Consider the following 13,750-nt stretch of genomic DNA (forward strand, 5'->3'; position numbering starts at 1 on the left):
GGAGTACAGTAGTGAACTGGGCCTGGGGATACTGTGATCCCAATCCCTGCTCACTTTGAAACTCACCAGGTGACCCTGGACCATCCGGAGGATGGGAGAACAGCATAGGCATTCCTGAAATCTGGGAAGGAAGTGGAGGAGAAAAATGCAATGATTAGATTCAGCAAACCCATATTGTCCCACTCTCTCCATGGCGTTTTGCTACAACAGCATCATAAGGCTGCTAGCAGGGGGACACTCCATGTGGAACAATGCCCCGTAATTCTTCTTTACAACCCTAGCAGTCCCGGCAGCCCATTCATACGTTTCAGAGAGTTCTGAAAGGCTGCGTTGTAAGGTATTGACTTGTGCTGGAACATAACAAAGCCTCACTTCCCACTTCATCCGGCCTTCACCACCACTCCCACAGGAAACCAGACAGTGGCTGAGCCATTTTAATCCCTCCGGGCCATGACAGCCAGCTTCGAGGCCAGCTGGGGCAGGAGGCCCAGGATTCCAACCTGCCAATGCTGGGAGGTGGTGTGGATTCCTGTCTCCAGCATTCGGGACAGGTGCAGAGTCTTCTCAGCATTCCTGGGGTGGGAAGCTGAAAGGAAGAACGACGGGGCTGTAAACATGGGTGTACTTGGGAATATCAGCCAGAGAGATCGCACGAAAAGGGGGCGATGGAATGGCAGTGTTTATTTCCATCACAAGGCAGGGGGTGGTTTGAATGTTCCTTTTTGTAATACGCAAGCTGTAAATAGCACAAGAAGTCCAGAGTCTCTTTCTCGTTCTCTCTCTCTCACACACGCAGACACACATTGGTCCTCTGGGTGCAGATGATGCTTTGTTTGTGTTTGTGTAGGTGTGTATGTGTCCCCTATGGTGAGTCCAGCACAAACTCCAAGCCCTTTTTAAAAGGCCCTGACAGGGCGGGAGGGGGAAAACACTGGTTTGGATGGTAGTGACCTCAACCACTACTCCAGACCCAGCACTTGTGCCCTCTTTATAGTCCCCTCTCCCCCCATATAGAGGCATGTGAAGAATGCAAGGCCTGCAAAGAGAGCTTGCAAGAACTGGACAAGTGCAGTCTGGGAGTGAGGTGGTCAAGAAAAATGGTGACACTGAGGATAACCAACTTCCAGGGCTTTGACAGTTTTGAAGCAAAGCAACGTGCAGCATGTGCTTATCTCACTTATCCCAAATATTGTGTATTTATATTTACTTTGCTGATACCCTAATGGGGACCCAAAGCAACTGACATCATTTTGCTCTCCCTGCAACCCTGTGAGGTAGGTTAGTCTAATAGTGTGTCATATACGTTTGGCCTAAGAGTGGGGATTTGAACCCAGATCGTAGTCCGACTGCCACAGGGCACTGGCTCTCTAAGATGGAAGGAGTGCCACCTGCAGAGATACTGTCTCCCCACAGGTTCTGAAAGGGACAGAAGCCTCATCATTCATTTGGGAACTTTTTCATCATTGGCTTTTCTGGTGATCTATGGCCATCTCGGGTAACTGAAGGAAGTGCAAGAGGGAATCTTTTATACAAGGTCAGGTAGTCATAAAAATCATGTGGTCATAAAAAAAAGCTAAGAAAGTAAATGAGGGTTCCAGCCTTCCCACCCCCACAACAGGGGCTCTGATACGTTAACAGCTGCACAACAGAAATTGAGCAAGGCAAATTCCTTCCACCCTTATATCTCCAAATTGGGAAGTGCTTCACCAGTTGAATACACTTGTTGTTCACCTTTTAAAAGTGCAGTGGAGCTGTCTTGCTCCAAAACAAGCAATTCACAGGACTGGCTTTTTTTAAAGATGGCAATCTTAATTTTTTCAAAAATAATTGCTTCTGCAAATGTATGCAGTGGAATAAAGTCGTGTGACTGGGCACTGTTGATCTTTATTACGGAAATTCCTGGGCCGTATTCATAGGACACGTATCTGCAGAAGAATTATAGGGATTTCTCAACTTGTGGTCTAGAGGCTAAGAGTGATGGACCCTAATCTGCTTAAGGTGGCCTTGGGCGGCAGCTCACAGCCAGATCCAGTGGGGCGGGTGGGGCTAGAGTCCAGGGACAGAGGGCAGGAGCTTCAGGGGCAGGTCCAATCAGGGCAAAGCTGGCTGCACCCTGATTGGCCCTATTCCAACTTGGACAGCCGGACACGTCCCACCCCCTAGGTTGTTTCAGAAATATATAGAGGAACAACAATGGATAAGGAAGGAGTTGCTTTCCCCTCGACACCACAAAACCAGGGCCTATTCTGCACAGTGCACTTAAGAAGTAGGTTTTCCTGTTCTGCACCAGAATATCCAGCTGCCAAAGCACATTGAAAGTGCATTTTCCTATGTGTGCATGATAGGCCCAGGATTCTAAACCATAGTCTGATCCAGTTTTAGAATCTCAGGGTTTTTGGTGGGGGGAGAGAACAAACTCTGATTGTTCCACCCACCTGCATTTCTGCATTATGGGTAATGACCAAAGTTTGTTTTATGCCAAGATACTTTCATTGTAAAAGGAGAAGAGAAGAAACATAGTGAAACATGTGTGGGCCCAGGGCAACAAGCTTAAAGGGATGTCTGAACATGTTCTGAACTATGTAAACCAATCATGAGAATGTAGCAGAGACACAGTGGCTAGATGCCTTCTGGGATGATCTAGCCCACTCTTCTTCTTTGGAAAAACAGGGCAGAATGAGCCAGTACTGACTCCTGGGCAAAATAGCCAGGAATGTGGCATTCACAGTATTCTATGTGCTTTCATAAATGCCCCTCTTTCCTCTCCCCTGTTTTCCTTAGGTGGCCCAGCTGCTTCTGAATAGCCATCTGTGTGTTTCTTTGCTTGAGGGACAATCCAAAGACACAACAGACCCGAACTACACAACTCCTCTGCACTTGGCAGCCAAGAATGGGCACAAAGAGATCATCAGGTAACTCTTCCTTTGCCCTCTAGCCAGTGCAGGGAGTGAGGTGGATTGAGAGACCCTGGCTTGATAGACTAGCAGTATAAGACTGGCCTTTGTTAGTGTACTGGGCTGCTGAGTCTGTCCACAAGCTCCTTTCTCAACAACATCTCTTTGTTTCCACACAGATTTCTTAGCAAAGATTTGTCAGATTCACAGTCTCTCAACAGAAGGGTGTGGATCCCTTTTGCCCTGACCTCATGCTGGGAGGAAAGGAAGGGCTACCCCCTACAGCTATGGATTAAAGGAAGACGCAGAATACTGCATTTGCAAAGGACATTCTAACAACTTTTTCCACATCAGAGGACAGAAATAACTGTCTGATTCACACATTACCAAGTCTTCATGGCTAATAAATGGACTGCTGGCTACATATGTACTGGGAGTACTGCTAGGAATTTAGTTCTCAGGCATGCACATGCCCCGTTGAGAATTGGCAGCCAAACAGAGAGAAGAGGTCCTCCAAATGGGGGTGGGTGGGTGGGAAAACATTCAAGGACCTCTAAACCCAAAGATAATCGTCAGAGTGTTGGCACAGTTGTAGCTGCACCCTGCACTATAAATGAGGCCCCTCTGTTTGGAGGTCTTGATTTGTTTCTTTTTATGTAGTTCAGATTGGGACCATGGTGCATGGGGAGAGGGGGGCATCACAGTTTCTACAGTCCAAAATTGCCCCAGAGTTCTACCCTTTGCCACGTTGAGGAAAATTACTCGGAGCCCTCGGTACCCTTAATGCTCCCCATCAGGGCAAGGACTGAATCCTCCCTGGGGCTCATTCAGATTGGGGAAACTGGGCGATGCGGGGAGGCTTGTACCCCCTCTCCATGCATGCCATAGTCCTGGTATGAATTAGGCGAATGAGGGCCTAAGGATTAAATTGTCAGTACAGAACTCCCAGACCACATTTGTCAACAGTCTGTGTGAATTAATTAAACTTTCTGTACTTTCTCCTTCAGAGGAAAACAGTTATAAACAGCTCCTCGACTTTCCAGAAGTAAATTTTAACACCATGATAAAACACAAACTCTCTACAGGATCAGAACTGTGCCATAAATTATCATGAAACACCAGTGCAGATAAACCCACCGTGTCCTTCTACTACTTAATCCCTATCGCAAAGCAGATAACTTCCCTGATCATTTCCTGTGTCTTCCTGCCACCCTCCTTTTTTTTTGTTCCTAACCTCTTAGTTTCTGCATAGTAGGCTATGGAGGCTATTACTGGAGTAAGTTGTCCCACTTTTGGGGTGCTGGTACTGAAGGTGGACATATTCCCTTCCTTGCAGGCAGCTGCTGAAAGCTGGCATCGAGATCAACAAGCAGACAAAGACGGGCACAGCTCTGCACGAGGCAGCCCTGTATGGGAAGACGGAAGTGGTGCGCCTGTTGCTGCAGGTGAGAAGTCAGTAAAGCCACAGTCCAGGACAGGAATGGTTGCTTGGTGACCAAAAGTCTTGAGAAGAGGCCGTGGGCCTCAGAAGGACAGGAAACAAGGAAACAGGAAACAAAGAGCAGGAGTGAAAGGCCAAACGACACCAACGGCCAAATGAGATGAGACAGCGTCCCTAAGTCTGCCATTTTGTAGTAGTCACTTCCCTCTGGGAAACTCCTCTTTGCAGTGCCATGGGAGCCCAGTTCTGGTCACGACTACCATTTGCAGGGGAAGGAGGGACTCCTGTTTACCTCCCTACATCATCTTTCTGACCTGAAATGTTAGTACATTCTCTGGCTATAATTCACAGTTCTAAAATGGCAGCATGACCTCAGTGTTTCCTTGTCTAGATCAGCCCTTTGAGGACCAGGAATGGGTCATTCCCAAATCAATCACATTAGTCAGTAATTCAGGCATGTGCCAGTTGTGAGCAAGGGAATAAAGCAGTTCGCAGTCCTGTGGATGAGTGAGGAGGAAATCCGGCTTCTGCTTCCAGTTCTAGCCTAGCTGGAAGTGTCTTTAAATTGTATTACATGGGGGACAGATGTTTTATATCACTGATTTAGCACTTTTAATTAACCCAGTGCTTTATTCACTTTGTTCTGTTCATCAGTGCAACATGCCTGTAAAGAAAACTAGTGAAATCCCTATGCGAGCCAGATGCTCTCTGTGTGTGTAATGAACCCAAGGCCTCCTAGTGAGTTCTGAGCAGGATTTCGAACAGATCCAAGGCTTTTGCGCCACACTCACTTCCCTGACCTACTTACATTATTTTATTACATTTCTATCCTGCCTTTCCTCCAAAGAGCTCAGGAAAGCATCCACGGCTCTTCCTTTCCCAATTTTATTCTCACAACCTCCTTAGTGACAGAGAGGTTAGGCTGACAGAGAGAGTAAATGATCCAAGGTCAACCTTCTTGGCTCAGTGATGAACTGACCGTGAACATAATCTGCCTTAATCAGCTGTCCGCTATACCAGGTGGCCCTTTGCCTGAACTCAGTCTTTCCAAGATTGTGGGAAAGTGGCCCATGCTTGGCAGAGATTGGGGTCCTCATTTTGAAGGAATGTGGCCTAGATGGTAGCCTGGTGTGTCCAATCAGCACCCAGCATTGGTTCTAGCTGAGTCAGGAACCAGGTATTGTGCAACTGAGCACAGGAGTAGAGTTAGGGTTGCCAGCTCTGGGTTGGGAAATACCTGGAGACTTTGGAGGTGGAGCCAGGAGTAGTTGGGATTTGGGGTGGGGAGAGGCCTTAGTGAAGTATAATTCTATGGATAGTTGGCTCCAAAGCAGACATTTTCTTTAGGGGAACCAACCTCTGTAACCTGGAGGTGAGTTGTAATTCCAGGGGATCCTCCGTTCCCACCTGGATGCTGGCATCCCTAAGTAGAGTAGTTACCTCAAGTGAGCTGCCCCCATTTCCTGGCCTCCCATTAACCTTCTGTCTGTGGATAGGGTGGCATCGATGTCAACATCCGCAACACCTACAACCAGACAGCCCTGGACATTGTGAACCAGTTCACCACTTCACACGCCAGCAAGGACATCAAACAACTGCTGAGAGGTGAGCTGGTCAAGGCCTATTCCTAGCTAGGACAGTGCTCTGGGGAGATGTGGACGGTCCTAGAGGTAGAATCTCTTGGGCAGCAGCAGAACTGCTCTGAGGACTCAGCCCCATCATTCTCACGCAAGACAAGACACAATTCGCTTCAGAAAGCCGTTGGGGACATATAATGACTGCAGCATATGAAGGTGTTCAGGCTCTGGGACAAAGGAAGAAATAAGCACACAGTGAATAACACAGACCTCATTTCCTTTTCTACCTATTTCCCCGCCTGTTCCTTGTTTCCTCTGTCCCCCTCTTTCCTTTGTCTTCAGAGGCATCAGGAATCCTGAAAGTCCGAGCTCTGAAGGACTTTTGGAACCTCCATGACCCAACGGCTCTGAACATCCGTGCTGGAGATGTCATCACGGTAAGAGAATGGCTGAGCCCATTCAAATGCTGAGGTAGCTGAAATTCACCCATGCAGCACTCCAGGGGTCAGCCTCACTTCTGCTCTAAGCCCCGTGCATCAGCCTCGCCTAAGACAGAAACAGGCACGTGTGTTTTGACCTTGCATTCACAGATGCATCATATCCACAACACAATAAGCAGGAGCTGCCTGTGTTAGGTTCCTTTGTGTTAATGAAGGATGCATACTCAACATACAGAGTAAGAGAAGTGACAGTGGGCTGGAATGCATGAGTCAAGCTATGCTACACTGTGACACAGTGAGAGTCAGTGTGGTTCAGAGTGATGGACATTTTGGTCTGCAGCCCACTGGGGGACCACTGTCTCTGAGCCTAACCACCTCACAGAGTGGTTGTGAAAGGAAAAAGGGCCCTGCCTTAATCCAGCGAGCAAGTAATACTTCCCACTTCTGCAGTCCCTCAGCTGGTTCAGGCCCCAAAAACAACGCAAGGGAGAAGGTAGGGATTCTTTCTCCTCTCATATAGTCATCCTGATCTGCATTGGGCCCTGCTGTGCTTTTACTCATGAGTTGCCACCAGAAACTAGGCTTGCCATCCAGCCCCTTCTGTCTCCCCTCCTCCAGCTTGGCCCTTCAACCCTGCTGCAGAAGAAACACGATGCCCCTCATTTCAAGAACCATTGGCATATCTTTAAAAAGAAGTGAACGGATGCCAGCAGGAAAGGAAGCAGGGGATTTAAGTTGTAACAGTACACAAATTTATGTTGGATTCTGAGAACAAAGTCCTAATAAGGCAACAGGTCATACAAGGACATTCTGGGACTTTTGTCCCTGGAATTTTTAAAAAGAAATCTGACCAGCAGAGATAATAGATATCGTGAATATCCTACTTTCACTAAAATGTTTAGAGACTTCCAAGGTCACTTTCTGAGTTACGATTCTGTTGTTGTATATGTGTCTTGTCCCACTCCTTGCAAGAACTACTTTATGTTGTCAGGTCCTGGAGCAGCATGCAGACGGACGCTGGAAGGGCCATATCCACGATGCTCAGAAAGGCACTGACCGAGTTGGCTATTTCCCTCCATCCATTGTAGAAGTCATCAGCAAGCGCACAGGTTAGTCCAGGGATACAACTGGGGAGAATTTTCTGGAAGACCAAAAATGTATGCGGAGGAAATGAAACATCTGTGACTCTATTCCCCAAATGAACCCCATCCTCCCCGCATAAAGATACCTCCTCCTTCTCTGCTAGTCGCTCAGAGACTTTCCCATGCCTGGTTGCTGAGTGGCTCAGGGAGAACCCCACTTCCCCTCCCCACACTATTTCCTTCTTCCTGGCAGCTTCCATGCCCTTCCCTGCTTCCTTTTCTTCTTACACACCCGCCAGTGAATTTACCTTTTATCTGCTCTCTGTCTTCAGCTGTATTTGTTCCCTTCATTTATACCTTGCCTTTCTCCACAATGGGGACCCAAAGCAATTTACGTCATTATTCTCTCCTCTGTTATCCTCACAACATGAGATAGTTTAGGCTGAGAATGTGTGACTGGCTCAAGGTCACCTGGCAAGGCAGAGAGGGAATTTGAACCTGAGTTTCCCAGATCCTTAAATGAAACCCTGACCACTATACCACACACTGGCTTCTCTGAGGCAACTGCTGTTAAACAATGGCAAGCAGCCAGTCCTAGGTGAGTCATGTGCAGGGCATGGTGTCAAGTCACCTGGGGCTGCTGCCAGGCCTGGCCACTCATGCAGCTTCGCTCAAAGGCCAGAATAATCCTGGAAAGAACCTGCCCCTTTTACTGATGGGAACCGAGGCTTAAAAGCTAGAAATGTTGTAGCTGCCTACCAAAAGCCATTGAAGGCATTCATGTCTACTTTCTGTATTGCCTCCATCCCCTCCACATCCATCTCTTTCCCCCATCATTTGGGGTGAGGAACCTGCTGGGGCTGATGTGCCTGTAAAATTTGAGTGGTTTTCTACTTAAACCATTGGAATTGATGGGGGAATTGCAGTAAATGGAAGTCGCCCTGTGGCTTCTGGTCAGACTCTGGTCAAGCAGAGCTTTTGAAGTGCTCTTTGGTCACGCCTGCAGAGAAACCAAAGGCTTCTGAAGTAAGTGATGTGGCTCACAGATCCACCTGCTACTAACAGCAGGTTCTTCTAACTCTCCGCCTGCACCTGTCTGGCTAGTGCTCCTCAGGTAAAAGGAAACTATTCTGTCCACCATGACGTCAGCCTAAGCGTCTGTGCTGAAATCTCTCCTCTCCCATTAATCAGCAGGTGATAGAAACAGCGTGGGCAGCGAGGGCAGCATCGGTAGCATCCGGAGTGCCGGCAGTGGGCAGAGCACCGAGGGTACCAATGGCCAGAGCACCGGACTCCTCATTGAGAACATGAAGGTAAGGCAGCACAACTATCCACACGTTAAAACTTCCACATCTCCCTCCAGTCTCCTTCTGCCCTCTTTCCCTCTGATAGTCTCCCAATCTGCACAGACAAACTGTGGGAAGATGCAGTGGCTAAACAGAACATACTCCCTGGTGCCCAATCAGAAGGGATATGGGCAGGGGTGGGGGGGGAGTGGGGTTGCCAGATCCAGGACAGGGACCTCAGTGAGGTCCATGGCCCAGAAGTCCACCCTCCAAAGCATCCATTTGCTCCAGGGGAACTGATTTCTTAGTCTGGGGATGGCCTGTAATTCTGGTGGATTCCCCAGGTCCCATGGTATTTATGGTATCCATGAATACAGGAGAACCAATTCAGTGTCCAGTGGCACTTTTAAGACCAACAAAGTTTTATTCAATGTATGAGCTTTCATGTGCCCACGCACTTCCTCAGATATGACATTGTGCATGCACACGGAAGCTCATACCTTGAACAAAAGTTTGTTGGTCTTACAGGTGCCACTGGACTCTAAATTTGTTCTGCTGCTTCAGACCAACACGGCTCCCCACTTGAATCCATAACTGTAAGAGATGCAGGAAAAGTCTCTTTAGGCTTTATGGAAACAAAGTCTTAGTTGGCGAGGGCTGCAAATTTGACTGGATCCTGAAGGACAATTTTGTTGTTGTTTTCTATCTGTCCTATGGGATGTGTGCAGTACAGCCAGGAGATTTTAGGACTGTCTGGCAGCTGGACAAGAGATATTTGGAGGTGGCTTGCCGTTGCCTGCTTTGCATCATGACCCTGGTGTTCCTTGGAAAGTCTCCCATCCAAATCCTAGCCAGGGTCAACCCTGCTTAGCTTTCAAGATCTGACAAGATTGGGCTTGCCTGGGCAATCCAGGTCATGAATAAATGGAAGGATAAAGAAGCTCTGATTCCTGAGGAAGAGGGGAGATAGCCCTCTTTCAGCCTCTCCCTCTCTCCTTATCCCGGTCTTTAAAATGATGAACGCCTGGATGGCCTCACTGGATTAATTTTTGCTTCTGTATGGGGATGAAAGCAACCCTTTTGCCTTTGTGGTCCAGGAGGGTTAGAAACGGCTTGCAGGTAACCACAGTCTGTAACTTGGTTACATGGGTTACAGGAGAACAAAGTTAGAGTCCGGTGGTTCCAGAGACAGCAGGAGTTAAGCAGAACTTCACTGATGCAAATAAATGCAATGAATCATGACCTACCCTTTACTCAACTGTGCTACAATTTGGGCAGTCAGGATTAAGGCACCCCTGCTCCTATCACGGGCCCCTCCCGATTGCTCTTGCTGCATGCTCACTGTTGGATGTGAAGCAAGACAGGTTTTACTTCAGTCCTCTCTGAATCTCCTTTCCTGTGTAGCCCCTTTCGCCTGGTGGGGAAGACCTGTATCAGCATCTCTTGGGTTCCAGTTCTCAGAACGGCCAGACAAACCCCATGATAGGTAAGCTGAAAGACAGCCCTGCAAATGTGTGTGGATGGGGGAGTGGTTTTTAAAGACAAAGACCGTGCACATGGCAGAATTCAGAAAAGCCAAGGCAAGACATCTCTCACAGGGATGACCATGGGGGGGGGGGGGGACATGCCTACTCACGGGGCAGAGAGCAGTTGCCCATAATAATGGGGGTTGCCAGACAAACCCCATGATAGGTAAGCTGAAAGACAGCCCTGCAAATGTGTGTGGATGGGGGAGTGGTTTTTAAAGACAAAGACCGTGCACATGGCAGAATTCAGAAAAGCCAAGGCAAGACATCTCTCACAGGGATGACCATGGGGGGGGGGGGGGACATGCCTACTCACGGGGCAGAGAGCAGTTGCCCATAATAATGGGGGTTGCCAGACAAACCCCATGATAGGTAAGCTGAAAGACAGCCCTGCAAATGTGTGTGGATGGGGGAGTGGTTTTTAAAGACAAAGACCGTGCACATGGCAGAATTCAGAAAAGCCAAGGCAAGACATCTCTCACAGGGATGACCATGGGGGGGGGGGGGGACATGCCTACTCACGGGGCAGAGAGCAGTTGCCCATAATCTGAAACTCCATGAATATGGTACTAGTGTCCTGCCCAGTGTGAGAGTCAGCTTGCTGTAGTGGTTAAGAGCTGCAGCCTCTACTCTGGAGAGTCAGGGTTGATTCCCCCCTCCTTCTCCACCTGCATCCAGCTGGGTAGCCTTTGGTCAGTTACAGTTCTCTCAGAGCTCTCTCAGACTCACCTATCTCACAGGGTATCTGTTGTGGAGAGAGGAAGGGAAGGCAATTGTAAGCCACTTCGGATAGTAAAAAGCGGGGTACAAGAAGCTCTTCTTTTCCCCATGGTAGTGGAATTTCCTTTCCATCCAAACGCCAAATTCTTTGGAAGAGAGGTAATCTTTCCCTATTTGGGCTGATATTCAAAAGCAAACTAAGATGGAAGTGGGGGGAGAATCTTGATTTCTGTCTCATTTTTATGTTTGATCTGAATATCCTATTTTTATTGTTCTTTTCCCCTGCTTATGCTGTTGTTACCACTCTGAGGCCCATAAGGGAGGGCAGGTTGGAGGTTACTCAAAATTAATAAAGGACCTGTTCATTTTTACATGAAACGACTCTTTGGGGCATATACACAGAAAATGCCACCACTGCACAGCCTGCAGTCCCTTGGATGTGGCAGAGTCTGACACCTGGACAAGCCCTATTGAAACATCTGATGGCTGTGTAGCATCAGCATGGCCGGGACAGGCAAAATAGCTATCTGCTGCATCCTGCAGCTGGCTGCATCCAATTCTCAGATCTGCTTTCTTTTGGCTCCCAGTAGGGACTTTGGCGCACCAGAATCTCACCAACTGCAACACCACTGACAGGATCTTCTCCCACCAGTACCTGCGGCCAGAGCAGCTCCTAGAAGGGAAGGTACTGGAATCTACTATAAGAGTTCAGACCAAGGATCCACAGGCCAGAGTGGGAAAGGGGAGAGGGATAATTCTCCATAAATGGTATTGTTGTTAGGTGCAAGGTCATGTCCGACTCATCGCGACCCCATGGACAATGATCCTCCAGGCCTTCCTGTCCTCTACCATTCCTCGAAGTCCATTCTCCATAAATAGGAGAATCCAGTTCTGATCTCTTTGTCTCCTGTCCAGTCTGGGATCCAGTTTCAAGTCAGAGATACCTTAGGACAGTGGACCCCAACCTTTTTATCACTGGGTATCGGTCAATGCTTGACAATTTTACTGAGGCCGGGGGGGGGGGTAGTCTTTTGCCGAGGGGCGTTGCTGTCACTGCCTGAGCCCCTGCTCCAGAGGAAAGAAATGTTTTAAAAGGCCCTGTCAGCCAGCTGGGGGAACTGAGGGAACCCAGAAGTAACATCAGTCCACTCTAAGAATTGCTGGGATCAGCCAACGGTACCCCTCAGCTCCCACTGATTGCTGCCTGATGGAACCCTAGCCTCTCACTGAAAAACAGGAGACTTGTCAAGCCCCTGAAAGCCACAAATGCAAGGCCTGGGGTGGGGGTGGGGGTTCAGCTTGGAGAGGCACATGTTGTCCAGGCCTGATTTTATTAATTAACAGCAAAGTGGTTTGAATGCTAATCCTGTACATTCGTCAGCACCGTCTCTTTAGTCCACAAGTTTCAGCTAAAGGGCCTGATGGGAGGGAAGACGAGGGGCCTTTTCGCACGAGGATCTTTGTTGCAAATTGTTTGCGGAATGAAAAATCGCCATTTAAAATAGTGGAATTCGTCGTTATGCATACCTGCCTTTGTAGTGGAATCAGTTGCGTTTTTTAGCGTTTCCCACAGGCTTCCGGTCTCGGCAGAAATCGCTAGAAAGGAAGCGCTATTGCCAAGCTCGTCCCGCCCCTGGCCGTCAAGCAGCCAATGGGCAGCCGTTAGCATGCTCCCAAACAGCCCCTTTCCCTTTAAGAAAGGTTTTTAAAAAAAAAACAGACCCATAGCAACGAATCTAGGTAGATTCGTTGCAACGGAGAGACCCATCCAGCTGCCTAATGTGAGCTGTCGTTTGATTGTATGATCGTTGGCACGCTGCCTCGAGTGATAAAAAAAAAATCCCCCCCCCCTCTCACGGGCCCGATTTTCGGCTGAATTTATGTGTAAAAAATAAAGGGACTTTATTTCAGCAAACGGGCTTTTATGTGGTTTGTGCTTAGTGACTAAAGGTGAAGGACTGAAGCCAGGGAAGCCTCTAAACAGAAAGAGGCTCGCTGGTGCGTTTATCCCCGCTCGCTCGGAGAAAAAAAAATGGCGATCGCTTCGCCGGAAGTTTGGAGGACAGGCTCAGGAGGAGGGACTTTGAAGAACCAGCAACAATGGTAACGCACAGGTCTTTAGCGCTAGTGTTGCAGATTGGTTGCAGGAGTGTATCGCTATCTGGAGGGTGAATCCACTTTTCTGGATTCCCCTGAAAGCGCTACAACGAAGCGCTTTTTGCGGGTCAGTTTCAGGATTGTTGCAGATTGTCTACGACGTCGTGGGTTATGGCAAATTAGTAGCGTTTCCAATTAGTAACCATTGTGCTATTTTGAAGCCGTGCGAAATGGCCCGAGGTTCTGCATATCTGTGGGCCTTTTGTCATTAGGAAAAAGGAATTTTTTGACAAGTGGAGCGGGTCCAGTAGGCTGCATGTTCCACATTCCCAGGCCTAGCTCCTAGCTATGTAGTAGTAGTAGTAGCAGTAGTAGTAGCAGTAGTAGTAACAATACTGGATGCTTCACAGTACTGACAAAACATTAATGCTGGCTGAGACCCACTCTCTAAACCACTCTCAACCCCTCATATTATTTCCCCACAAGTTCCGTGCTTCTTGAGAACCAAGTGAAGACAGACCCATGAGGGGCTGCCGGGAGCAGATGTTGGGGTGGGAAGGAGGGTTACGTAACTCAGTGAATTACAGGTCATTATGAGACCAAGTACACGATGGCTCACTCAATTCTCAATATGGACAAAATCCACTGGTGACTGCCTTGTGTCCAGTGTTCATGAGACCAAGCTGT

General features: G+C 48.3%; 1 protein-coding gene across 8 annotated transcripts in view; it reads left to right on the top strand.

Moving 5' to 3' along the window:
• The window catches only part of CASKIN2 (CASK interacting protein 2), a 110,811-nt gene that overhangs the window by 84,889 nt on the left and 12,172 nt on the right, over positions 1–13,750 (top strand). For 5 of the 8 annotated variants that reach the window (XM_077327829.1, XM_077327832.1, XM_077327835.1 and 2 more), the window contains 8 exons: positions 2,782–2,912; positions 4,231–4,339; positions 5,832–5,940; positions 6,255–6,349; positions 7,344–7,461; positions 8,626–8,747; positions 10,125–10,206; positions 11,554–11,651. In XM_077327829.1, the coding sequence (XP_077183944.1) occupies positions 2,782–2,912; positions 4,231–4,339; positions 5,832–5,940; positions 6,255–6,349; positions 7,344–7,461; positions 8,626–8,747; positions 10,125–10,206; positions 11,554–11,651 (864 nt within the window). The remainder of the gene's footprint in view (positions 1–2,781; positions 2,913–4,230; positions 4,340–5,831; positions 5,941–6,254; positions 6,350–7,343; positions 7,462–8,625; positions 8,748–10,124; positions 10,207–11,553; positions 11,652–13,750) is intronic. The other 3 variants (XM_077327830.1, XM_077327833.1, XM_077327831.1) reach the window with 2 other exon arrangements.

The sequence above is a fragment of the Paroedura picta genome, chromosome 3 (assembly GCF_049243985.1).
Source record: "Paroedura picta isolate Pp20150507F chromosome 3, Ppicta_v3.0, whole genome shotgun sequence".
Lineage (NCBI taxonomy): Eukaryota > Metazoa > Chordata > Lepidosauria > Squamata > Gekkonidae > Paroedura > Paroedura picta.